The sequence below is a fragment of the Notolepis coatsorum genome (assembly GCF_963971535.1).
Source record: "Notolepis coatsorum genome assembly, chromosome: 20".
Taxonomy (NCBI): domain Eukaryota; kingdom Metazoa; phylum Chordata; class Actinopteri; order Aulopiformes; family Paralepididae; genus Notolepis; species Notolepis coatsorum.
In genome coordinates, this window is record NC_140184.1 from 1023451 (window position 1) to 1048619 (window position 25169).

Sequence of the window (25169 nt, forward strand, 5' to 3'; positions counted from 1 at the left end):
CCCCTACTGGTCGGTCTAGGGAGCCCTGAGGTCTATCGCATGCTTCCTCCGATACACGTGGAGACAGCCAGCAGCCTCTTTTCACCTGCCAGCGCGGACTCTCATTGGTGAGGTGTAACGCGTGGGAGGTCACACTACCCTCACCATTTCCCTCCCTCACTGTGCAGGCGCCCTGACCGACCTGTAGGAGTCGCTGTTTACAACGACCAGATCACCACCCACCGACTTCCCTCCCGCTGACACCGCCAATTGTGTCAGTATGACGACCGGCCAAGCCGGAGGCACCGCTGACAGCCGGATTCGATACCAGTGTCTCTTGCTGTGGTAGACAGACGCTTAGTCCGCTGCGCCACCCAGCCGCCCTTAACGCCTATATTTTACTTGTATTAATGAATTGAATTCCCATGGAAGGTTTCCTTCCACCTTATGACTGTTCCGAAAATGTTGCAATCCAAGTATAGAACAGAACTCCATGCTGGAATAGACTCAGGCCTTGCATGGAACATTTGTGTAGTTCCTTCTTCCAGCATGGCTGCCTGTAACCATCGGTAACCACTTTAAAAAGAAAATGCCTAATTTCTGTGCAGTGGTAGAGCGGGCACAACACTGGAAAAGCATGATGTCACTGTGACTTGTTTGAGATCCAATAATAAAACGCCAAATGATGTTGATATATTTATCATACATCAACACGTAACCGTTGTTTTGCACATAGCAACTGTTGTCTCTTCCATTACCATGTACAGACAAATAATGGTTGTTGCTAGGTTACAGGCGGCCATGCTGGAAGACAGAACTACACAAAGATGCTGTGCCATTGAGCCTTGTGAAATGAAAGGGGGCTCTGGTTATTTCTAAATACCTGAGGTACGTCAGAAGAACTCTCAAGTCTGTTTATTATTACCAAAGTCAAAGGAATTATTCAAGATGTGTATTATACACTGTGTATATATATATGTGCATCTGTAATCTGACAGCAGCTTCTGGTGCAGTGACCTGACCCAAAATCTGAAATAAAAAGTATGTATTGGCTGACAAAAATATTTAATTTACAAAATAAAAAAGGACAAAATTAACCATTTTGACAAGATTTCATTAGAAATGTAAAGTATTCACTGACTGACAAATGATTTGTTAGGAAAAAAACATTTCTTTTTACACCTGTCCATTCCATTTGACAGATGTCCCTCGTGACGCTTCCTATCTCAAAGATGCCCTCTTCTTGATCCTCCAATCACCACTGGAGGATTGAGAAGAGAGGGCGGGGTTTGAGATGAGTTAATAGGGAGGCTGTTGCTCTCCCCGTCACCGACTCGTGATGTCAGGAGGGAGGCGGGTCCACAGTCCAGTTCATGAACACAAAAGCCAGCGCAGAACGTCTCTATGTCAACGTGTCCTCGCTCCTGATGAACTCCCCCACGTCGGCCTGGTGGAACACCACAATGGCCATGGGGTCCACCCTCCGGCACTCCTGGGTGGACTTGGCCGCAACGCCGAAACCCTGGCAAAGGAGGAAGGTGCGTTTAGCAGGTTGTTTCTATAGCAGCCCAGACCACCCAAGATTGCTTAAATGGATATTTCACTTTCAAGTTTCAGCAGTCTTACCTCTATGTGAAGTCATCTACTAGTAAACTAGCAGCCTGGCCTCTATGTAAAGTAATCTACTAGTAAACTAGCAGTCTTACCTCTATGTGAAGTCATCTACTAGTAAACTAGCAGCCTGGCCTCTATGTAAAGTCATCTACTAGTAAACTAGCAGCCTGGCCTCTATGTGAAGTCATCTACTAGTAAACTAGCAGTTTTACCTCTATGTGAAGTCATCTACTAGTAAACTAGCAGTCTTACCGCTATGTAAAGTCATCTACTAGTAAACTAGCAGTCTTACCTCTATGTGAAGTCATCTACTAATAAACTAGCAGTCTTACCGCTATGTAAAGTCATCTACTAATAAACTAGCAGTCTTACCGCTATGTAAAGTCATCTACTAGTAAACTAGCAGTCTTACCGCTATGTAAAGTCATCTACTAGTAAACTAGCAGTCTTACCTCTATGTGAAGTCATCTACTAATAAACTAGCAGTCTTACCGCTATGTAAAGTCATCTACTAGTAAACTAGCAGCCTGGCCTCTATGTGAAGTCATCTACTAGTAAACTAGCAGTCTTACCTCTATGTGAAGTCATCTACTAGTAAACTAGCAGTCTTACCTCTATGTAAAGTCATCTACTAGTAAACTAGCAGTCTTACCTCTATGTGAAGTCATCTACTAGTAAACTAGCAGTCTTACCTCTATGTAAAGTCATCTACTAGTAAACTAGCAGTCTTACCTCTATGTAAAGTCATCTACTAGTAAACTAGCAGCCTGGCCTCTATGTAAAGTCATCTACTAGTAAACTAGCAGTCTTACCTCTATGTGAAGTCATCTACTAGTAAACTAGCAGTCTTACCTCTATGTGAAGTCATCTACTAGTAAACTAGCAGTCTTACCTCTATGTAAAGTCATCTACTAGTAAACTAGCAGTCTTACCTCTATGTAAAGTCATCTACTAGTAAACTAGCAGTCTTACCTCTATGTAAAGTCATCTACTAGTAAACTAGCAGCCTGGCCTCTATGTAAAGTCATCTACTAGTAAACTAGCAGCCTGGCCTCTATGTAAAGTCATCTACTAGTAAACTAGCAGTCTTACCTCTATGTGAAGTCATCTACTAGTAAACTAGCAGTCTTACCTCTATGTAAAGTCATCTACTAGTAAACTAGCAGTCTTACCTCTATGTGAAGTCATCTACTAGTAAACTAGCAGTCTTACCTCTATGTGAAGTCATCTACTAGTAAACTAGCAGTCTTACCTCTATGTAAAGTCATCTACTAGTAAACTAGCAGCCTGGCCTCTATGTAAAGTCATCTACTAGTAAACTAGCAGTCTTACCTCTATGTGAAGTCATCTACTAGTAAACTAGCAGTCTTACCTCTATGTAAAGTCATCTACTAGTAAACTAGCAGTCTTACCTCCATGTAAAGTCATCTACTAGTAAACTAGCAGTCTTACCTCTATGTAAAGTCATCTACTAGTAAACTAGCAGTCTTACCTCTATGTAAAGTCATCTACTAGTAAACTAGCAGCCTGGCCTCTATGTAAAGTCATCTACTAGTAAACTAGCAGTCTTACCTCTATGTAAAGTCATCTACTAGTAAACTAGCAGTCTTACCTCTATGTAAAGTCATCTACTAGTAAACTAGCAGTCTTACCTCTATGTAAAGTCATCTACTAGTAAACTAGCAGCCTGGCCTCTATGTAAAGTCATCTACTAGTAAACTAGCAGTCTTACCTCTATGTGAAGTCATCTACTAGTAAACTAGCAGTCTTACCTCTATCTAAAGTCATCTACTAGTAAACTAGCAGTCTTACCTTATGTAAAGTCATCTACTAGTAAACTAGCAGTCTTACCTCTATGTAAAGTCATCTACTAGTAAACTAGCAGTCTTACCTCTATGTGAAGTCATCTACTAGTAAACTAGCAGTCTTACCTCTATGTAAAGTCATCTACTAGTAAACTAGCAGTCTTACCTCTATCTAAAGTCATCTACTAGTAAACTAGCAGTCTTACCTTATGTAAAGTCATCTACTAGTAAACTAGCAGTCTTACCTCTATGTAAAGTCATCTACTAGTAAACTAGCAGTCTTACCTCTATGTAAAGTCATCTACTAGTAAACTAGCAGTCTTACCTCTATGTAAAGTCATCTACTAGTAAACTAGCAGCCTGGCCTCTATGTAAAGTCATCTACTAGTAAGTCACTTCACTGACTGACTGACTGAACTGTGAACGCTACACAGACACTCTGACCTCACTGTGACCTCACTGACTGCTGCTGTGACCTCACTGACTGCTGCTGTGACCTCACTGACTGAAATGACTGCTGCTGTGACATCAGAGTCACCTCCACTACCATTTCTTGCAATATTTGCAACAATGCATAGTGCACTTTATATCCCATGGACTGAATGTGCAACACTGTTACTCAGGCCTTATTTGATACTTTATTCATCTTTATTTTAGCGTTACACTTTTTCATAATATTTTGTATTCTAGTATATTCTAATATTATGTATGATGGGGGGACTAGCAAAGTCAGATTTTCATTGTACGCTGTAACTCCGTTTAACAGAGCATAATATTTATTTGAATTATGACAAATAAAAATCTTGACTCTTGATCTCCTGCCTGCAGTGCCAGCACCAATAACCACTATATAAACTCACTCTGTATTAGGGCTGACCCCTATTAGTCGATTAGTCGACTAATCGGTCGAAAGGAGCCGTAGTCGACTGGCCAACCTCTTAGTCGAATATATATATATAAAAAAAAATATATATATTTAATTTATATATATATATATATATATATATATATTTTTTTTTTGTATCATTCTTTCCAAAAGAAAAGAGGCCTAGAAGCGTGGCTAACGCTAATACCAGAGGCTAACTGCCTACGAAAACAGGCACAGAGGCACTGAAAGAGGATTTCACCCATCTAATGAACACACTAGACTAGACAAATATCAAGATGTATCCATCAGTGGACCAATTGCATGCTTTTGCAGAGGACGAGAAGCCTTCAGTCGACTCCTTCAGACATTAAGCACCCCCACAGCCCAAATGAATGATAAAAAAATTCAAAAAATGTAAAAAAAAAAAAAAAAAGAAGAATCAAAATATTATACTTTTTTTTGTCGACCAATAGTCGACTAACGGCAAATTTTGGCCAATGATAGTCGACCATCCAAATCCTTAGTCGGGGACAGCCCTACTCTGTATATGTTATTGATTACTCATTATACACAATTCTCTTGTCTAAATGATAAAGAAATTTTTTACATTTTCACTACTATTTGAAAATATTAATTGACAATTAGTTTAATTTTGACACTGTATCACACTTCCCATGTAGTGGACATCAATTATATTATCAAACATGATGTTCCATGAGCATATATTGCAACATATTGATATTGGGTGACTCACCAGGGCGACATCAGCCATGTTGTAGACCACCAGTCCCTGGTACTGCATGGTGTTTTCCGTGATCCGACCCAGACCCGACTTCAGCACATGGTTCCCATAGAGGAAGGACTGCTCCGCTCCAGGTTTTACCCACACCTTGAACTGAACATGAAAAACACTTAATCAAGGAAACTATAAAAGAAGGAAGGGTCATCACATCACTGTAGCCTGAACGCACACCGGTGCCATGTATGGAATCATCATCTCCTCCTTTAGACCCATCATTTAAAATTACCTCGGGTATCAGAATCATCTGCAATTTGTTCTAGTGATGCACGATATATCGGCCGATATGGCAGTTTTATTTTTTTTTTACACGTCGGTATCGGTCCGATATCAAGATAGGGCCTATATAAAAAAAAAATTAATTTGTTTCTTTTTTTTGTACATGTTTTTTATTTTCTTATTTTTTTTTTACATGTTTTGGCCTTAAATAGTTTCAAAATATCAGTCATTTCTGAAAATAAGTTACAAAAGTAAAAAAAAAAAAAAATGCGGTTTGGAAAATAGCTCTTTATTTGATTATCATAAAAAAGTGTTTTCTATACCGAGATATCGACATCGGTAAATATCGGTATCGGCCAGAACAGCAATATTAACACTTTGAATGCCCATCACGAGATATCTCGGGTTATCAGCCCGCCCCCTGAATGCCCATCACGAGATTTTTTATTTTTTTTTTATTATTAGCGATCTGAATTCACATTTCATCAACCGAGTCTACCGTTGGTAAACCTGCCCCACCAGGTGCTCAGATGTGAAAAAAGCGCCCCCTATCGTCTCCCAGATGGTAATGCACCCTTTTGGATTGGACTCAATGAAAATGGATGAGAAAAAAAAACTCCAGAATCCACATTTTACTTCTCACGCATGTAACCGGAGCCGATCAGATTCATTCTGGACCCTCAGCACAGCGTGTAATATGTGTTTTACAGTATACGCGTTGTATCAATAAAAGGATAGATTTTTGGAATGGCGATCAGGAATTGGAATAATCCATTTGGATACCATCTGATCTAGTGTTGTCAAAAATATCGAAGTATCGATACATATCGATACTGAATATTTAAAACGGCTTCGATACTCATTTCCCGAAATACCGATACTTTCTGCAGTATCGGTACCAGCTGGCGAGTGTTCTACAGCAAGTTGTTGACACGCTGTTCAGAGCGCGCTTGCCCGTCCGCCTGCTCCAGCCCTCCCCCTCACAGAGCCGTCTGTTTGTAAATAAACATTTTAGCAGTGCCAGCGCGGATCTCCATAAAGAAATGAAAGAGGTTCGTGACAGCTGCTCTTTCAACGTCACTGTGACTGAAGCATTAAACCATTAACTCTAGTTTAATACATGATACGTTGTCTACTGATGGCGCATAATATCAACAGCTGATTCGTTGTAACGTTACAGCTACCAGCTAACGTTAGCTACTGCGTTAGCTCCGTTAGCTTAGCTGGCCACCGTTATAATTACTGCATGGAAACGGAGTAACGTTAACGGTTAAACGTTATGTCGAGGTCATACAATACTACAGTCGACATAAGGTTAACGTTACCCCGTTTCCATCAAGTGTTTAAATAGCAGCAATCTTGTTGAAAATGTAACGTTACTAAAATGCTCCGAGCATAGTCTCTCTCTCTCTCTCTAAATAAAAATCGAAACTGTTACTAACTGTAATACAAACAGTTCAGTTTGTCAGGTACATGCAACACAGATTACAGTGTTTACATCTGTCTGCTTGAGAAAATACCATGTTCTGCATTTGCAATAAAAATGATTGAAGTGAGATGAACAGTTATTTTTAAATGTGTTATCTAAAGATAAACAAAGGGTTTTAAAAGTGTTATATTTATCTTCTCTTATAGTACCAGAGAGAAGCTGAGGAGAATCAACCAGCAAAAAAAGCTAAATTTGTTTAAAAAAATATATATATATATATTTTTTTTTTGTTTTTTTTTTTTTTGTTTTTGGTATCGAAATGGTAAAAAGTATCGATACTTTTCAAGGTATCGTATCGAAGTCGAAATTCCAGTATCGTGACAACACTAATCTGATCTAAGGTAAGGAATCTATTTTACCAGTCTTAGGATAATCAGACCTGTTTTCACGGAGATATAAGCTTTTCCCCTATATGTGATATGGCTGTTTGACTGTAAGAGCGATCAGGAACTGAGAGAATCGATTTCAGCTCGTGGCACCAGCATGCACACTAGGGCTGACCTTCAAAAAAAATTTGGCAATCGAAGCTTCGGGGCAGAGCTTCGATTTTAATTCGAAGCTTCGAATACATTTTTTTTTTTTTATAATATTTTTTATTTTATTTTTTTATCTTATGTTGTGGGACTTGTACAGCACTTTGGTAAACTTTGTTGTCTTTAAATGTGCTCTATAAATAAAGTGGATTGGATTAATGAATTAAGTAGCCCCTTTCGTGACTGTGTGATTTAATTCAAGGTGGATCGCTGTTGTTTTAAAACAACTTCAGATTTCATGGGAACTACCAATCCCCCAAATCAAGAATGTTTAAGATGAATGAAGTAAGATTTTGATTATTTGAAATATGACCCGTGTAGACTAAACTATGCACAGAATTATGTCAGTCTACAAGGTCCGGATTCAACATGGTCCGGCAATGTAGACCTTGTAGACTCCACTACAGACCAATTATCAGTGAATGTTCATGCATTTTTAAGAAGGGCTACTTCCACAAAAAAACAAAGAACTCACCAAAACATCTCAGTAGCACCTTATCTAAATGTTCTATTTCATATATGGAGATTCATATTTATTTATGTATTGCATGCATTTCTACATTTTATTTCCTATTTTGTTTATTCATCCCAGTATCTTTCTTTCTTATGTGTGGAATTCTACAAGGCATTTACATTCACATTTACATTTAGTCATTTAGCTGACGCTTTTATCCAAAGCGACTTACAAGTTCTGTATGACAGGTCATCAGGAAGGATACAACTCTATCAGCTGAGTAACAATATTCATCAAAGTGTTGCGTGTTACAGTGTAGGTTAGTTTATTAGGACAAGTGCATGACAGTAAGGTTAGTTAGGGTTAGATTTATTTTATTTAATTTTTTTTTATTTTATTTCAGATAATGGTTGAAGAAGTGCGTCTTTAGTCGACGGCGAAAGATTGGATGGGATTCGGCTGTCCTAACTGGGGTGGGTAGTTCATTCCACCATTGTGGGGCAAGGACTGAGAATAGGCGTGTAGGTAGTGCATATGTGTTTGAGGATGATATCCTTCAAACAGGCAATAGTGATGATATAATTTGGGCAGTGCTAAGCTGGGTTACTTTCCTCCAGTGTATTTGTCCCCCGGCCCCACCCAATGGCCCCATGCACACACACACACACACTGAAGTAAAAATTAAAATTAGATTTTTTTTTTTTTTATAAACTTCGATATTTTTTTTATGTTCGAAGCTTGTGCCATCGAACGAAGCTTCGAAGCTTCGAAGTATTTAAGACAGCCCTAGTGCACACGTACACATATACTATCGATAATCTAGCGTTTATTTGAAAACTATTCATAAATAGGCCGGAAAATGACAACGTTCTAGAATATTACAGTACAGGGCGATTATCATGGAATCTTTTTTTCCCCCTTGAAAACGAGGGCTTTTCAAAATGCTATTAAACGGAAATGAACCGATAAAAAAACAATCCGCTTCGACAATGTTGACTGGAAATGAGTCATTGATAAGCGAGGGGCAGATTAGACACATAGCCATAATTTAAAACATAGTGTAACTGAGGGGTACAATTCCCTGACTGTATTACTAGATATGATACTTACTACCACTACCTTTGTACTTAATATTCGGCCACCCAGTACTCGGCATAAATATATTATGATGAACACTGTCACGTAGATGAAACGGATCCAACACAAATGTACGAATTAGAAATAGGTCTTTATTTCTACACAGCGATGGTGTGTAGAGCAAGCACTTAATCAAATCAATCACATTTATGAATGGGAATTAGTATGCACTTTTATGGCAAGAGTATTCGTCGGTATATCAATAGAGAATGTCCAATCTCTGAAGGCGCAGGTGGTACATATACGACCTGGAATAGTTAAGGAATAACAGCAATGATACTTGAATGATTATATATTGGATACACTAGGGGGGGTTAATCCGGTCGCTTGTAAGCCGACAGGAGTAGGAAGGGGGGGGGGGGTAGAATCCGGCTGCCTCATCCGGCCAAGGGTATCCCAGGTGAACCCACTGTAGTGCCGTTCAATGCGCCGGCGATCCTTGGACCACAGATGAAAGCAGATGGACTCTTTGTGGGCCGGCGTCCTCCGGTCCACGGAGGAGAGACGTGAAGCGACCTCGTCTTGCAGAGCGTCTCCTCACCTTGCGTCCTCTCCAGGGGGGGGGGTTCCAACACACGGCAGTGTCGGGGGTCTTTATCCATGGAATAATCAACGTATACAAAGCATAATCCGTGCCTGGGAAGGCGGGCTGTCGTCGGTAGAATAATCCGGTATGCAGGTCCACTCGCTCGTCGGCTCTGGGGCTCCTCGGGTGCAGCTTCACGTGGGGTCAACCACCCTGGATAAGCAGCCAGTTCTCTGCCCGAAACGATGGGGTACTGACTACGGTAGTATTCTCACCGCACGAAGCACTATATATTAACAGACTATTATTAGCTTAATAGACTACGTCCAACTCGACGATATAGTGCTAAATATGACTATTCAAATATTAATATACACAATGTCTCAATACCGATGGTAAGCCGAACTTGGCCTTACTCCCACACGTGGCGTCGCGGGGAGGCTTTACGTCTGTGACTCTATTGGAGGGTAAGAAACTGGACTGAAAAGGAAGTCCTACTTTAGTAGCGCAGTATATATACGCACTATGAACAAATAGTCCCATTAGTGGTGCGGTAGCCAGATTCCTACGCGGAACTAGGACTTGTTCGTACATGTTGAGCGGTACGTTTGAACTGGGTCTGAGGGGTATGGCAGCCTGGCACCAAGGTCTCGACCAATAGTAGAATGGAGACTATTATGGGATGTTCAGTAGGCTAGAATGGATATTCAATGCATATTGTACAAGGAATATACAAGGGATATCAGGGAATATTAGAGAATATACAAATACAATTAAATATATATATATAAATAAATATATATATTCGGTTTAATCTGGCCCTTCACAACACATAGATTAGGCGATATTAATGCTAACATTCAAGTGGATGGTGGGCATTCAAGCACTAAATGTGCGCCCCCTGCTGGGCACTGAAAGTGTTAATATCGGTTATCGGTATCGGCCACAATTTTCACATCGGTGCATCACTAATTTGTTCCATTGTTAACTAGCCAACAGTTGATATATTGGGTATATTTCCTCAGATAGCTGGTATATTTTTTATTTTAATACAGACTTTAATAGAACTGGCAACAAAGTCTGGCACCAAGCAGAGCATAGAACCAGCCAGTCCTTTGATAATCACTGTTGATTCTTAGGCTAATGTTCCCCATTGACAGTTAAATACACGCATGTTCGAACTTCGAACTCATAAGTCTAAACGTAGAGAATGTCTTGTGTGTTTAATTCACTTTATTTAACATTTGTACACATTCACCCTATTAAATTAATACTAAATAATATGTAAAAAAAAATTGAATTAACCATTTAACCGTTAAATAATAATATTCCGTTCATTTAAAATGACTGGTTAACCGGATCAAATCAAAATCAAATCAAATTTACATTTACATTTAGTCATTTAGCTGACGCTTTTATCCAAAGCGACTTACAAGTTCTGTACGACAAGTCATCAGGAAGGGCACAACGCTATCAGCTGAGTAACAATGTTCATCAAAGTGTTGCGTGTTACAGTGTAGGTTAGTTTATTAGGACAAGTACATGACAGTAAGGTTAGTTAGGGTTCGATTTTTTATTTTTTTTTATTTTAGATAATGGTTGAAGAAGTGAGTCTTTAGTCGACTGCGAAAGATTGGACGGGATTCGGCTGTCCTAACTGGGATGGGTAGTTCATTCCACCATTGTGGGGCAAGGACCGAGAATAGGCGGCTTCACTTTGATGACCCTCCGGGAGCTTGGATAGGAGTAGGTCTGAGGCGGCCAGAAGATGCAGAGCGTAGGGTTCTTGAGGGTGTGTAGTTAGAGACCATTGACCGGAGGTAGGCGGGAGCGGTTCCCTTTGCCGCACGGTATGCTAGGTCGAGGGCCTTGAAGCGGATACGTGCAGCAATGGGGAGCCAGTGCAGGTCCCTAAGAAGTGGGGTGACATGGGCCGACTTCGGTAGGTTTGAGATCAGGCGGGCCGCTGCGTTTTGAATGAGTTGAAGAGGCTTGGTGGCAGTGGCCGGGAGGCCAGCTAGCAGTGCGTTGCAGTAGTCGAGGCGGGAGATGACTGTTGATTGGACGAGGAGTTGGGTGGCTTCTTTTGTCAGGAAGGGGCGTATCCTTCTGACGTTGCTCAGGAGGAATCTGCAGGTTCTGGTTGTCGCTGCGATGTGAGCAGAGAAGTTCAACTGGTCGTCGAGGACAACACCAAGGTTCTTGGCGGTCGGCGACGCGGTCACAGCTGCATTCTCGACTGTGAAATGTATTTGTATAGCCCGAGATCACAGCCCCCATGGGCTGTACAAGTCTTCTACAAGTCAAGAAGAAACATCACAAAAGATCAAAAACAAAAACCATAAAATCCAAATATGCCACACTCCCAGACTTTCCCCAATGAAGAGGAGGAACGACTCACTAAAAACCTAGCAATAGGGGGAAAAGCACCACAGGCAGCGTGGAGGAGAGACACCTCAGATGGGCCGTTCAAAGGGGATCGATCCCCCAACAGGATGTCTGTGATGATAATATAGTGTCGCAATGGCTGATAGATGGATGGAGAATAGAACAGGCAAATAATTGGTATGAATGTATATATATATACTAGGGATGGGTACCGAATTCGGTACTTTTAAAAAGGTACCTACCGAAACACGTCGGTACTACAGAGTATCGATTCACGCGAGATCCAACGGTGCCAAAAAATATTCATTATAACTTGGCTCTGCACTGCCACAGGTCGCTGAGAGACAACCATTGTTCATGTATTAATAATATATAATATTGCAGCAAGCGTTGTCTGCATCTAGCTTTGTAAAGTGTAACAACACTTGCAACCGTTTTCGGCTCGCCATTCCCCCGACTGCTTTACTGTTGAATCAAGTCAAATCGTCACTTTTTTTTCTTGTACAGCAGGGCTGTACACTGCGACGAGATTATCGCAAATTGCCCCTTAATTTGGCCCGTGCGAGTGGTAAATAATATTTGGGGGCAACCTTGCGAGTAGTGATTTCAACCCTTCATTCGCATTTCACTCCTAAATTAATTGTAAAAAATAGTAAAACATTAGCCTACAACCAGGGCTGTACAGTGCGACATAATGCCGCGATGCTATGAAAAAATCGGCAATGAATGAATTTACTGCCATAGCCTGTGTGGGGAAAAAAAGATTTGCGTGTGAAGTGAATCTGGGTTACGCTATTCTACTTGGTAGTTGTAGTCTATCGTGCGATTAAATACCATGTCCCCGTCTGGTAGAGTCCATACATCCAACACCAAATCCCATAATTCCTAGCGAACAATCGAATCGAAACAGAATGTGAACTTCCTTTCAATAAGTTTAAGCCGCTAATTTTGCTCTGCAAGAAGAACAGAGCGGATATCAGTCCATCTTATGACAACCACGTCCGATGTGGAGAGATGATAAGAGACCATAACCTGATAAAATGTGCCGGAGGGTATGGATTCGTACCTATCTTGATGTGATTTACCTAGATATATCTACCGCACTAATTCTAGGTGTTAATGAAGCCAGCATAGCAATCTGGTCAGAAGTGGTGGAGAGGATAAAGCATTATATGAACTATTAATCCTTGGTATCAAACGGAATAATGGATGTATTCAAGGGGGGTCCGGTGGGGGGGGGGGGGGGGGGGGGGAACGAGTAAGAGCATTTATGTGTTTTATAGTGGATTTCTACTGTAAATGTTTGTATGTCATGTCAAAAAAAATTAAAAACATTTGTTCACAAAAAAATTTACTTTTAAGAAAAAGTTGAAAAACGCTGTTATGAATGATGAAATACAGTTGAGTTATTGATTTATTTAGTTAGTATTGTATTTGTGGTCGGACCTGGCAGTGATGATCGACAGGGACACGGACACTTCGAACGTTCAGTTCAGCCATGCATTAGGTGAGTAGTAGCCCACTATTAGGACGTGAAATACTGTCTACTTAAATTTCCCTCCGGGGATCAATAAAGTATCAACCTATCTATCTATCTATCTATCTAATAATGAGACAATATGCAAATAAGATAATACTAATAATTGTGACGGTTCCCCGTATGAAAGTGGCTTGCAACTTACTGCTGGTAAAATCAACTGTTTATTTCTAGTTTTGCATAGTATTACATTCCTCTTCTATAAACAATCAAAGTCCTACCGTAAGAGCCTCATACGGGTCAAATAAACCTTTTTGATTAGTCTTTCCTTCTAGCTAAGTTCAACTGAACATTTCACTGTCAAAAGCGCAAACTTAAACAAGGTTGCGTCGCAACACGGTTTTCAAAATAAAGGTCACATATACAAATACCGTAGTAGGCCTCTCAATTCTTATAAAAAAAAAAGTCCCGGATATACATAAACATTAATTGGCATATATCTCTATAAACGGCCCAACACATTGATCACTTTAGGCACACCCTGAAACCAGTAACATCACAAATATGAAGCAGGTAATTACCCATAAAAATTATAAATCTTTCATGGGGTTATTTACAATAATAATAATTAATTTTATTTATAAAGCACTTTTCACTGTGAAACAAGGTATGCAGAGTTTCTTGTCCTCCTGATTAATGCAATGGTGTGTGTTGTGGTGATCTCATTCAAGGAGCACTACACAAGCGCGTGCGCACACACACACACACACAGTTTGTTGTTTTTGTTCTATTAGTGATTTACACACTCTCAGTTGGTTCATCATAAAAGATGAGAAAAAGAAAGCAATACGCTTGGACCAGCACTCACAGATTTTGATTATTTAATGGCAGCCTGAAACAAACATGTTTCGGAACAATTTATGTTCCTTCCTCAGTGTTGATGGCTAGCAAATGTTCTCACCGACAATAATGTTTATATACCAAGCAAAGCAGGAAGTGACGTCATCCACAGGTGTGTTGAGAGTTGCTATAAGGTCGAATTTGACCCAGGAAGTACTTTGATGCCAAGAGTCCATTCTTAAGTCAAAATTACCACAATATAGAAATAATAAATGTAGATATAAAATATATAAACATAAAATTGTTGTTATACTAGAAACAAAAATAACATCTAGTATGTATGGCTAGATAGATACACTCTAATGCCTTATTCATTTTAAAGGGGAACAAACAGGAAAAAACAGGAAATAACATCACCACTTCGGTGTACTTGAGGTTGTTGGTCAACTCACCTCTAAATATAGAGATATATCTTCAAGAGACACATATTAAGAATATAGCCAGGAACAAGTTACGCATGGGATGGGGATCACAAATATTTCAATCAAACTTCGGGGCCAGGGCCAGAGGGGTCGCTATTATTATCAAGAGGGGTGTCGTTTGATCATGAATGCACAATCGCGGATCCGAATGGTAGATTTATAATTGTATCAGGGAGACTTAATTGTGTTCCTGTAACATTGATAAACGTGTATGGTCCAAATTTTGATGATCCACTTTTCTTTGAGACAGTTCTGAATAGAATTCCTGACATCGGTAATACAAATATTATATTGGGTGGCGACTTCAATTGTGTAATTGACCCAGTGTTGGATAAAAAGTCATCAAAGGTATCCGTGAACAGGTGTTAAAAAGTGCCATGCACAATCTAAACCTGGTTGACATATGGAGGCTACGCAATCCTACCAATAGAGACTACGGTACTCTTTTTTCTCTCCAGTGCATAAATCCTATTCTAGGATTGATTTCATGCTGTTAGACTCTAAACTGATATCCAATGTTGTGTCCACACAATACCATACTATCCTGATAAGTGATCATGCTCCCATGTCACTGGATGTTAGGTTCACTAGACATAGAAAGGAACGCACCTGGAGATTTGACAACACAATCTTAAAAGAGAAGAGTTTCTTAAAATACATGTCAGCTAGGCTACCTGACATTATAGACACAAATGATACAGGGGATGTGGATGACTCAACACTGTGGGAAGCTATCAAGGCAGTGCTTAGAGGTAGCATCATATCATACGTGGCAGGTAGGAGAAAACAAATGTCAAAAAGACTAGTGGAGTTGGATGATTCTGTGTCTCAACTAGAACACCTGTACAGGGTCTCTGCGGATCCCGACATCCTGAATTCTATAGTATCTCAAAGAGATGAGTACAATACTATTTTATCTGCACAGGTCAATAAGCAATTGAATATGATAAAACAGATACAATTTGAAATAGGTGACAAACCTCAGAAACTGCTGGCACGTCAATTAAGACAGGCGCAAGCTTCCCGTGCAATACTAAAAATAAAATCAGACACAGGCACTGTTCTTACAGACCCTAAAGAGATAAATGCACGTTTTACGGAGTTCTATTCAAAATTGTATACATCAAATGGCAACCATGACATTGATGCTATTAAGGCATTTCTCTCTGAATTAAACCTACCTCAGCTTGATGGCGAGGCAGAAGCTGCATTGGAAAGGGACATCTCCATAGGAGAAATAGTAGAGGCAATTACAGAATTACCGAACAATAAAGCACCTGGCCCTGATGGCTTTACTGCAGAATTCTACAAGCACTACTCTAAGGAACTATCTCCGCTGCTGCTTCGTATGTTTAAACATGCCGCATCGGATGGTAGACTACCTCAAACGCTGTATAATGCAAATATTTCATTAATTTAAAAAAAAGGACAGAGATGAGTTAGAACCATCATCTTACAGACCTGTGTCACTGATTCAAATTGAAACAAAGCTGCTTAGCAAGATTCTGGCCAAGCGGCTAAAAGCTCACATTCAGAAGATAGTGCACCCGGATCAAACAGGCTTTATTCCTAATAGACATATTTATTACAATTTAAGACGGTTATTCAATATACTTTATACGAAACACAATACAGAGACAGTGGTGATTTCAGTGGATGCTCAGAAGGCCTTCGATCAGGTCGAGTGGCCATATATGTATGTGACCCTAGAGGCATTTGGTTTCGGGAAGGTATTTATTGACTGGATACGGATTTTGTATGCTCATCCCACAGCAAGTGTAGTTACTAACCAGGATATTTCCTCTCAGTTTCCACTATACCGTGGGACAAGGCAAGGAGATCCATGCTCTCCTTATCTTTTTGATTTAGTCATAGAAACACTAGCTACAAAAATTCGACAACATCCTAGAATATCACCTGTCTCCATAAAAGGGCAAAAGCATCATTTATCAATGTATGCAGATGACATTTTGTTATACGTAGGAGTCCCTTCCTCCAATTATGGAAGTGTTTCATTATTTTGGCTCTCTTTCAGGTTTTCAAATTAATTGGGATAAAAGTGAATTAATGCCAATACAAATAAATAAGGATAGCTCCTCACTGAACTCTATCCCCTTTAAGATTACCAAAGATAGATTTACTTACCTAGGAGTGACCGTTACTAAAAAACCTGAACTCTTACTGGAAGAGAATTGGAAAGTAAAAATAAAACAGTTGAAACAGAATATAGATTTTTGGAAGACCCTCCCACTGTCACTGGTTGGGAGAGTAAACGCTATTAAAATGGTGGTTCTTCCGAGATTTACATACATCTTTCAGTCAATTCCAGTATTCATACCACAGCGGTATTTCAAAAAATTAGACTTGATTATAATCCCCTTTATTTGGCAGAATAAAGCTGCACGTATTAGCAAAAAACACTTATGTAAAACAAAAAATGAGGGTGGCTTTGGTCTTCCAGACTTCAAATGTTACTATTGGTCTGCACATTTAAACAATATGGCTTTCTGGAGAAGTGCTAACCTTACGGAGGGCATGGAGGAGGTCACTCCTGCATGGCTCTCAATGGAGCGAGCAGCCTGTCAGGGAACCTCTCTCCTAGCCCTTTTGAATAGCCCTGTCAAGATAAACAAGTCATTATATGAAGGGAATTTTATAGTACATAGCTCCTTGAAGGTATGGAAACAGATTAAAACATACTTGAAAGCCCCAAATATGTATACAGACACTCCAATCTGTAATAACCATGCCTTTAAGCCATCCACTATGGACCAAGGGTTTGCTCAGTGGAAGGCGAAGGGTATAGGGAGCTTGAAGGACTTGTACCAAGAGGGCCAGTTCCTATCATTCGAGCAACTGAAGGTCAAACACGATTTACCGTCAACACATTTTTTCCGCTATCTACAGATGCGGAACTTCGTAAGGACTCATGTAGATACATGGTCAGACATTCCTCAGCATCAAGCACTGGAAAATATAATTAATGTTAGACCAGGTAGTAAAGGGGCGGTGACAATAATATACCAGACACTTTTCAATCAGGTAATAGTTAGCACAGAAAGATATAGGACTGAGTGGGAGTCAGAACTGGGGATACCCCTCAATGAGGAATTCTGGGAAACATGTCTTACAAATATTCACCGGTGCTCTGTAAATGTTAGAATCAACTTGATTCAATTTAAAGTGATACACAGGTTGCACTACTCAAAGGTGAAAGTGAATAAGATGTATCCTAGCGTATCACCACTGTGTAACAAATGTAAAAATCAAGATGGTACCCTTACACATCAACTCTGGTCTTGTCCCAACTTACACACATTCTGGTCTGATATATTTGACTTTTATTCAAAAGTTTTTAATAAACAGTGGGAACCCTGCCCCCTAGTGGCCATTTTGGGATATAGTGTCACTAAGTACTCTGAAAATGAAAAAAGGACGATATATCTAGGTGCTGTGTTGGCTAAAAAGCTCATTTTGAGACTTTGGAAGTCGGATGCAGCACCTTCATTTGAAATGTGGATGAGAGAGCTGGGGGAGACCCTCTGCTTAGAGAGGCTTAGATTTAAAAATACAGGACGGAGAAAGGTGTTTGATACGACATGGGGACCGGTGTTGGACTACTTAAAGGGTCTGAGGGAGGATGAAGAGGATATATAAGTTCAAAATGTTACTCGTATTACAGCAATGTCTGAAGGTACAATCTCTGTGGTGTCTTGGCTTTTGGCCTTTTTCTAATGCTCTGTTTTTTATTTATTTTTTTTTTGTCTCTTTTTTTTTTTATTTCCCAGCAAAAATCTAGCTTATTTAACTATCCTGTTTATATGTATGTATGGACCCGCCAAAAGAAAGAGAATGTTTATTCTTACTTTGAATATTTTTTTGTTATATGCCGCTGGACAATTGTTTTTGAACAAGAAAAAAAAATAAGATTGCATGTGTGCATCAACATGGAATGTAACTAAAGTAATGTGCAATAAAAATACTTATAAAAAAAAAAAAAAAAACTCACCTCTAAACAGGTTGTTGGTCAACTCACCTCTAACTACACCTGTTCGGTGTGTCTAAGGTTATTAGTCTTACGAATGGCTCTTTGAAATAGATCTATAGTCTAATCATTAATACTCCCTTATATACTTAGATACTTGTTGCTTAAATAACCAGATGCCCTTATTTGTTGGGCTAAATGGATCTTACTCATATTTACTGAACCAGGCTCACCCTTCATACATCATTCTAAAGATACTAAAACAAAGCTAAAACATGAACTAATAATCGGCCTTAATGGGAAAGGTATTTAAAGGAAGCAGGTCAAAACGTTCTCTTCATTCATCCCTCTTGGTTCTATACAGTTAAAGAGGTGAATATAATAACACTCCCTTTGCAATAGTAGCTTATGCCTGTCACCTCCCCTGGCGGGCCTATGAACTAACTCTAGACCCATGTAACGGAGATCTTTGACAGCATGCTTGCAAGTCTTGAAGTGTCTAGCTACCGCAGATTTGACGTCTGAATTTCTGATTGAACACTTATGTTCACCGATTCTTAATTTGAATGGTCTCGTTGTTTTGCCTACATATGAAAAATAAGACGCGGAGGAGCCAGAGAAAGAGGCCAACGGTTTCGGAGATGAGGACCACGTCCACATCCAACCTAGTGAATATTTCTAACACACAATTGAGCGACTTGCATCATACAGTACTGTCGAAAGGGTTATCATTTGTCCCGGCACGGAGGGTGGACTCTTTTACTACCAAGGTAGAGCTTTTTAAGTTTTTTCGCAATATTAAGTTGAAAGCCTTTTATGCCAGAGGGATAGTTAACAGAACCCAATATGTTACTAACATAAACGTGCCTGAAAATGTGGTTGTGGATGCAGAAACAGAGCCTGATACCCACTCTTTGCCTACTAGTAAAGTATTTAAGCCACGTAGCTTGTTTGTACCCCATCTTAACCCACCTTCAGTGGATACTTTTTGTAGACTGGTACAGAATGAGGTCATGAATTTATGTGATACCAGCCACAAGGCCCAGCTTTACCCTAATTTACTGGAATCAGAGTCGAGACTCGAGAGCGCTCAAGGAACTCATGGAAAAAGACGATTTAATTTTTAGAAAAGCTGACAAAGGTGCAGGAATTGTTCTCCAAAATAAGAGTACGTACGTGACTGAGATTATGAGACAATTGAACGACATTGAGGTGTATACCCAGTTAAATTCAGATCCAGTGTTCCGATTTTCTACGGAAATTAAAACAGTCCTAAAAAGCCTCAGATTAGCTGAAGTAATCACTGAAAATCAATTTAAATTTATGTTTGTAGAGCAGCCAATTACGCCTATCATTTACACCTTACCCAAGATCCACAAGGATCTAGTTAACCCTCCAGGTCGACCGATAGTCTCCGGCATAGGCTCTGCCACAGAGAAAATTTCGCAATATATAGACGCACATATTAAGGATCTGGCCTCTTCACAACGCGGGTATTTAAAAGACACTACTTCCTTTCTGAGTGGGCTTCTGGCCTGTAATATTAGTCCCACAGACTTTCTTGTTACCATGGATGTAGTCAGCCTGTACCCTAGCATTCCACATGCTGATGCGTTAGACGCACTGAGTTTTTATTTAAACTCGAGAGCAGAATCACTCCCCTCCACAGACGCGCTAGTTAGACTAGCTGATCTAGTGCTTACGAGGAATTACTTTAGATTTCAAGATACATATTATTTGCAGAACAGAGGACTCAGCATGGGCTCGCCAGCCGCAGTGAACCTAGCTAATCTTTTTATGTCCAAATTTGAACTAGAACATGTTTTTAAAAATAACCCGTTTGTGAAACACGTCAAATCCTACATGCGCTATATAGATGACCTGTTTTTTATTTGGTCAGGTACATCGTCTGAGCTTCATGACTTCCTTGAATATCTCAACTCTTGTAGATTAACGATAAAATTTACTTTGAAGTTCGATTTGCAATCGCTACCCTTTTTGGACGTCTTAATCAACAAAGCCCCAAGTGGGACTTCATTACATACAGAGGTCTTCAAAAAAGAGACAGACAGAAATTCGTTTCTCCATTTTTCTAGCTACCATACCCTGGCTTTAAAAAATAGTCTACCTTTCAGCCAAATACTCCGTTACAAGAGAATCTGCGACACGGAGGTCAGATTCAAGGCCCAAGCCGAAACCTTACGGAGAATTTTCACGACAGAGGATACAGTGATATTTTAACATCTAAGGCCCTGCGCAAAACTCAGCAGATTGACAGATCCTCGTTACTGGCCCCTAAGAAGAATAAGGTACACTCAGATAAAGTAGCCTTTGTGTCTACTTACAGCCCGATTACGAGAGACATACGTACCATTGTTAATAAATACTGGCATATTTTACAGTCTGATCCTCTAATCGGAACGGCGTTTCAACATTCGCCCAATTACTACTACAAAAGACAAGCGAATCTCTCAAATCTGCTTGTGAAAACGGATTTTCCCATAATAAAACCGACTCACTTTATGTCTAACATCCCAGATGGGAATTTTCCCTGTCAATCTTGTGTACATTGCCAAGGGATGATCAAAGACAAAAGTTATACACACCCAAAAACGGGCAAACGGATACCGGTTAAAGGACGTATTACCTGCAATTCCTCCAACATAGTATACCTGCTGAAATGTCCTTGTGATTTTTCATATGTAGGCAAAACAACAAGACCATTCAAATTAAGAATCAGTGAACATAAGTGTTCAATCAGAAATTCAGACGTCAAATCGGCGGTAGCTAGACACTTCAAGACTTGCAAGCATGCTGTCAAAGATCTCCGTTATATGGGTCTAGAGTTAGTTCATAGGTCCGCCAGGGGAGGTGACAGGCATAAGCTACTATTGCAAAGGGAGTGTTATTATATTCACCTCTTTAACTGTATAGAACCAAGAGGGATGAATGAAGAGAACGTTTTGACCTGCTTCCTTTAAATACCTTTCCCATTAAGGCCGATTATTAGTTCATGTTTTAGCTTTGTTTTAGTATCTTTAGAATGATGTATGAAGGGTGAGCCTGGTTCAGTAAATATGAGTAAGATCCATTTAGCCCAACAAATAAGGGCATCTGGTTATTTAAGCAACAAGTATCTAAGTATATAAGGGAGTATTAATGATTAGACTATAGATCTATTTCAAAGAGCCATTCGTAAGACTAATAACCTTAGACACACCGAACAGGTGTAGTTGGAGGTGAGTTGACCAACAACCTGTTTAGAGGTGAGTTGACCAACAACCTCAAGTACACCGAAGTGGTGATGTTATTTCCTGTTTTTTCCTGTTTGTTCCCCTTTAAAATGAATAAGGCATTAGAGTGTATCTATCTAGCCATACATACTAGATGTTATTTTTGTTTCTAGTATAACAACAATTTTATGTTTATATATTTTATATCTACATTTATTATTTCTATATTGTGGTAATTTTGACTTAAGAATGGACTCTTGGCATCAAAGTACTCCCTGGGTCAAATTCGACCTTATAGCAACTCTCAACACACCTGTGGATGACGTCACTTCCTGCTTTGCTTGGTATATAAACATTATTGTCGGTGAGAACATTTGCTAGCCATCAACACTGAGGAAGGAACATAAATTGTTCCGAAACATGTTTGTTTCAGGCTGCCATTAAATAATCAAAATATGTGAGTGCTGGTCCAAGCGTATTGCTTTCTTTTTCTAATATACTCCACGGGATTTCAGCACCCAGTGTTATATTTTGTGAGCGCAGTCTATCTTGACTTATCATTATAAAAGATACAAACCTGAAAACAAACGCACTTAAATGTTAAATAAAAGGACCACAGTAATGAGGCAGGAGGAACATATTTTTTTGCACTATAATGGTAAAATTGTTATTTAAAAATGTGCCCCTAAAAAATATTCTGTACCCCTAAATTTCTCATTTAGGGGCAAGTGTGCCCCTAGTGAAAAAGCTTAGCGTACAGCCATGTTAACAGTACCTAAATGTGGCACCGGCTGATCTCACATGAATCGGTACTCGGTAGTACCGACGTGATTCGGTCGGTAGCCCTAAAAGTACCGGATTCGGTCCCCATCCCTACGACTGGCTACACGTGATGATGATGTCACATGGTATGTTTACCTTTGCATAGGGAGCCAGGAAGTCCAGAGCAGTGATGTGCAGGCGGAACTTCTGGGTCTTGGTGAACTTTCCAAAGCAGGTTCCAACAGAAACAAGCTTGTCTCTCGCAATGTTCGTAGCCAACTTCAGAATCTTCTCACTGAAGGTGCAGATAATCAGGGGGTTGATGATACAGTATAGCTCTCTCAGTCAGAGGGACTGTTTTCATGCATTCAAGTCGAGATTTAACTCCAGTCATAAAGTCTCAATGGCTGCATCTCTCTGTCCAATACATTATGCAGACTTTCCTAAAGTTATTGATCACAGATTCACTGCGTTTGTCCTCCAGGGAAACCATGCTTGCACTTTTATAATAAAAAAAAGAAATCGCATCCTGGCATGACCACGGCACCAGGGCTAGAAGTAAGTTCATGACAAACTGCTGCAGATGTATGTGTGCTCTGGTAATAAATACAAAACATACCTCATGTAGTACACGAATAATAAATAATACAGACAGATTACCTCATGTAGTACACGCGGTCGTTGTGGAGCCTGAAGCAGTAAGTACCGTCAGGACGATCAACAAGGAGTTTGATGTTTTCACCAATGCTGAGGGAGAAAAGAGAAGACATGAGGATGATGGTCAGACAGAGAGAAGACATGATGATGATGGTCAGACAGAGAGAAGACATGATGATGATGGTCAGAGAAGGCATGATGATGATGATGATGGTCAGACAGAGAGAAGACATGATGATGGTCAGACAGAGAGAAGGCATGATGATGATGATGGTCAGACAGAGAGAAGACATGATGATGATGGTCAGACAGAGAGAAGACATGATGATGATGATGGTCAGACAGAGAGAAGACATGATGATGATGATGATGGTCAGACAGAGAGAAGACATGATGATGATGATGATGGTCAGACAGAGAGAAGACATGATGATGGTACCCATTCTGCAATCTGTTAATAAAGTTTTCATTCATTCATGGTCAGTCAGACAGGCTGGCAGCAACACAGCAGCTAGCAGCATTAGCTTAGCACGCCTCATGATGCAGTAGGCTCAGGCTGAAACACGTGTTATTCTTCACTCACTATTTAGAAAGCTTCTCAAACATGATTTTCGTCTCTTCGTCTGTCAGTGGCCTCATCGTGAGAGTTCAGCGAGCAGTTATGATGTGATATAATGGATGTTTGGATGGATGTTTATGTCCCGGGTGTAGATTAGAAACGTGGGTCCGACGGGAAGCTGTGGGGTTTTCAAACGGAACTGCTGCTTCTTCTTCGAGTAGGGTCCAGCTGCGGCGCCGGAGAAGCCTCTCACTCCAATAGGGGGTATCTGCAGAGCCGCAGAGCCAGGCTGGACGGGTTGGAGGCGGTCTGGACAAGTATTAGTGGTCTGGACAAGTATTTGCACTACTGCGCACCATTTTCAACTTCACTTTCGTCTCGTTTACATAGGTACATAGACAGTAATGTTACATCTAGACATTTATGACATGTAATAATAGAGTAAACTTGTAAATAGACAGTAATGTTACATCTAGACATACCAGATCTAGTAATAATAGAGTAAACTTAACTTTCGTCTCAGTAACAATGCTCATAAAGTGTACATCTAGACATGATGTGTACATAGACAGTAATGTTACATCTCTAGACATACCAGATCTAGTAATAATAGAGTAAACTTAACTTTCGTCTCAGTAACAATGTTCATAAAGTGTACATCTAGACATTTATGACATACCAGATCTAGTAATAATAGAGTAAACTTAACTTTCGTCTCAGTAACAATGTTCATAAAGTGTTGAGTGCTACAGTGTAGGTTAGTTTATTAGGACAAGTGCATGACAGTAAGGTTAGTTAGGGTTAGATTTTTTTTATTTAGATAATGGTTGAAGTAGTGAGTCTTTAGTCGACGGCGAAAGAGTTTAGACGGGATTCGGCTGTCCTAACTAACTGGGGTGGGTAGTAGTTCATTCCACCATTGTGGGGCAAGGACTGAGAATAGGCGACTTCTCTTTGATGACCCGACTTCTCTTTGATGACCCTCCCGGAGCTTGGATAGGAGTAGGAATAAACTGTACATATACAGCACTGTTTGAACCTGGCACACAACATACTTCACATGTAATTTTTCTTTTTGTGGAGACGAAGATGATGAGTACCGGTCTTCTCCTCAGACATATAAAATCAGTTTTTCAATACAAGTACGACTCAAGACACAGAACATTAGTATGCAAAATAAAAAATGAACACAGATTTTGAGTGTGAATGAAAACTTTATTTCAACAAGATTGCAGAATGGGTACCGTACAATACAGTACGGCTCAATACACACAATTGTTAAGGGGATGCAGACCAGAGAAAGAAGTTTTGTCTTGTCTTCTCGTACTAAAAACGTGACTGTTAGCACAGAGACGGCTGCAGT

General features: G+C 39.9%; 1 protein-coding gene across 1 annotated transcript; it reads right to left on the reverse strand.

Annotated features, from left to right (window-relative positions):
- Nucleotides 1-851: 851 nt before the first annotated feature.
- Nucleotides 852-23991, reverse strand: nip7 (NIP7 nucleolar pre-rRNA processing protein). The gene is made up of 5 exons (XM_084337601.1): nt 23831-23991; nt 23251-23337; nt 22747-22885; nt 5021-5161; nt 852-1501 (listed from the first exon to the last, which is right to left on the reverse strand). The coding sequence occupies exons 1-5, from the start codon at nt 23884-23886 to the stop codon at nt 1382-1384; spliced, it is 543 nt and encodes a 180-aa protein (XP_084193727.1). The 5' UTR covers nt 23887-23991; the 3' UTR covers nt 852-1381.
- Between the last annotated feature and the right edge of the window lie 1178 nt (nt 23992-25169).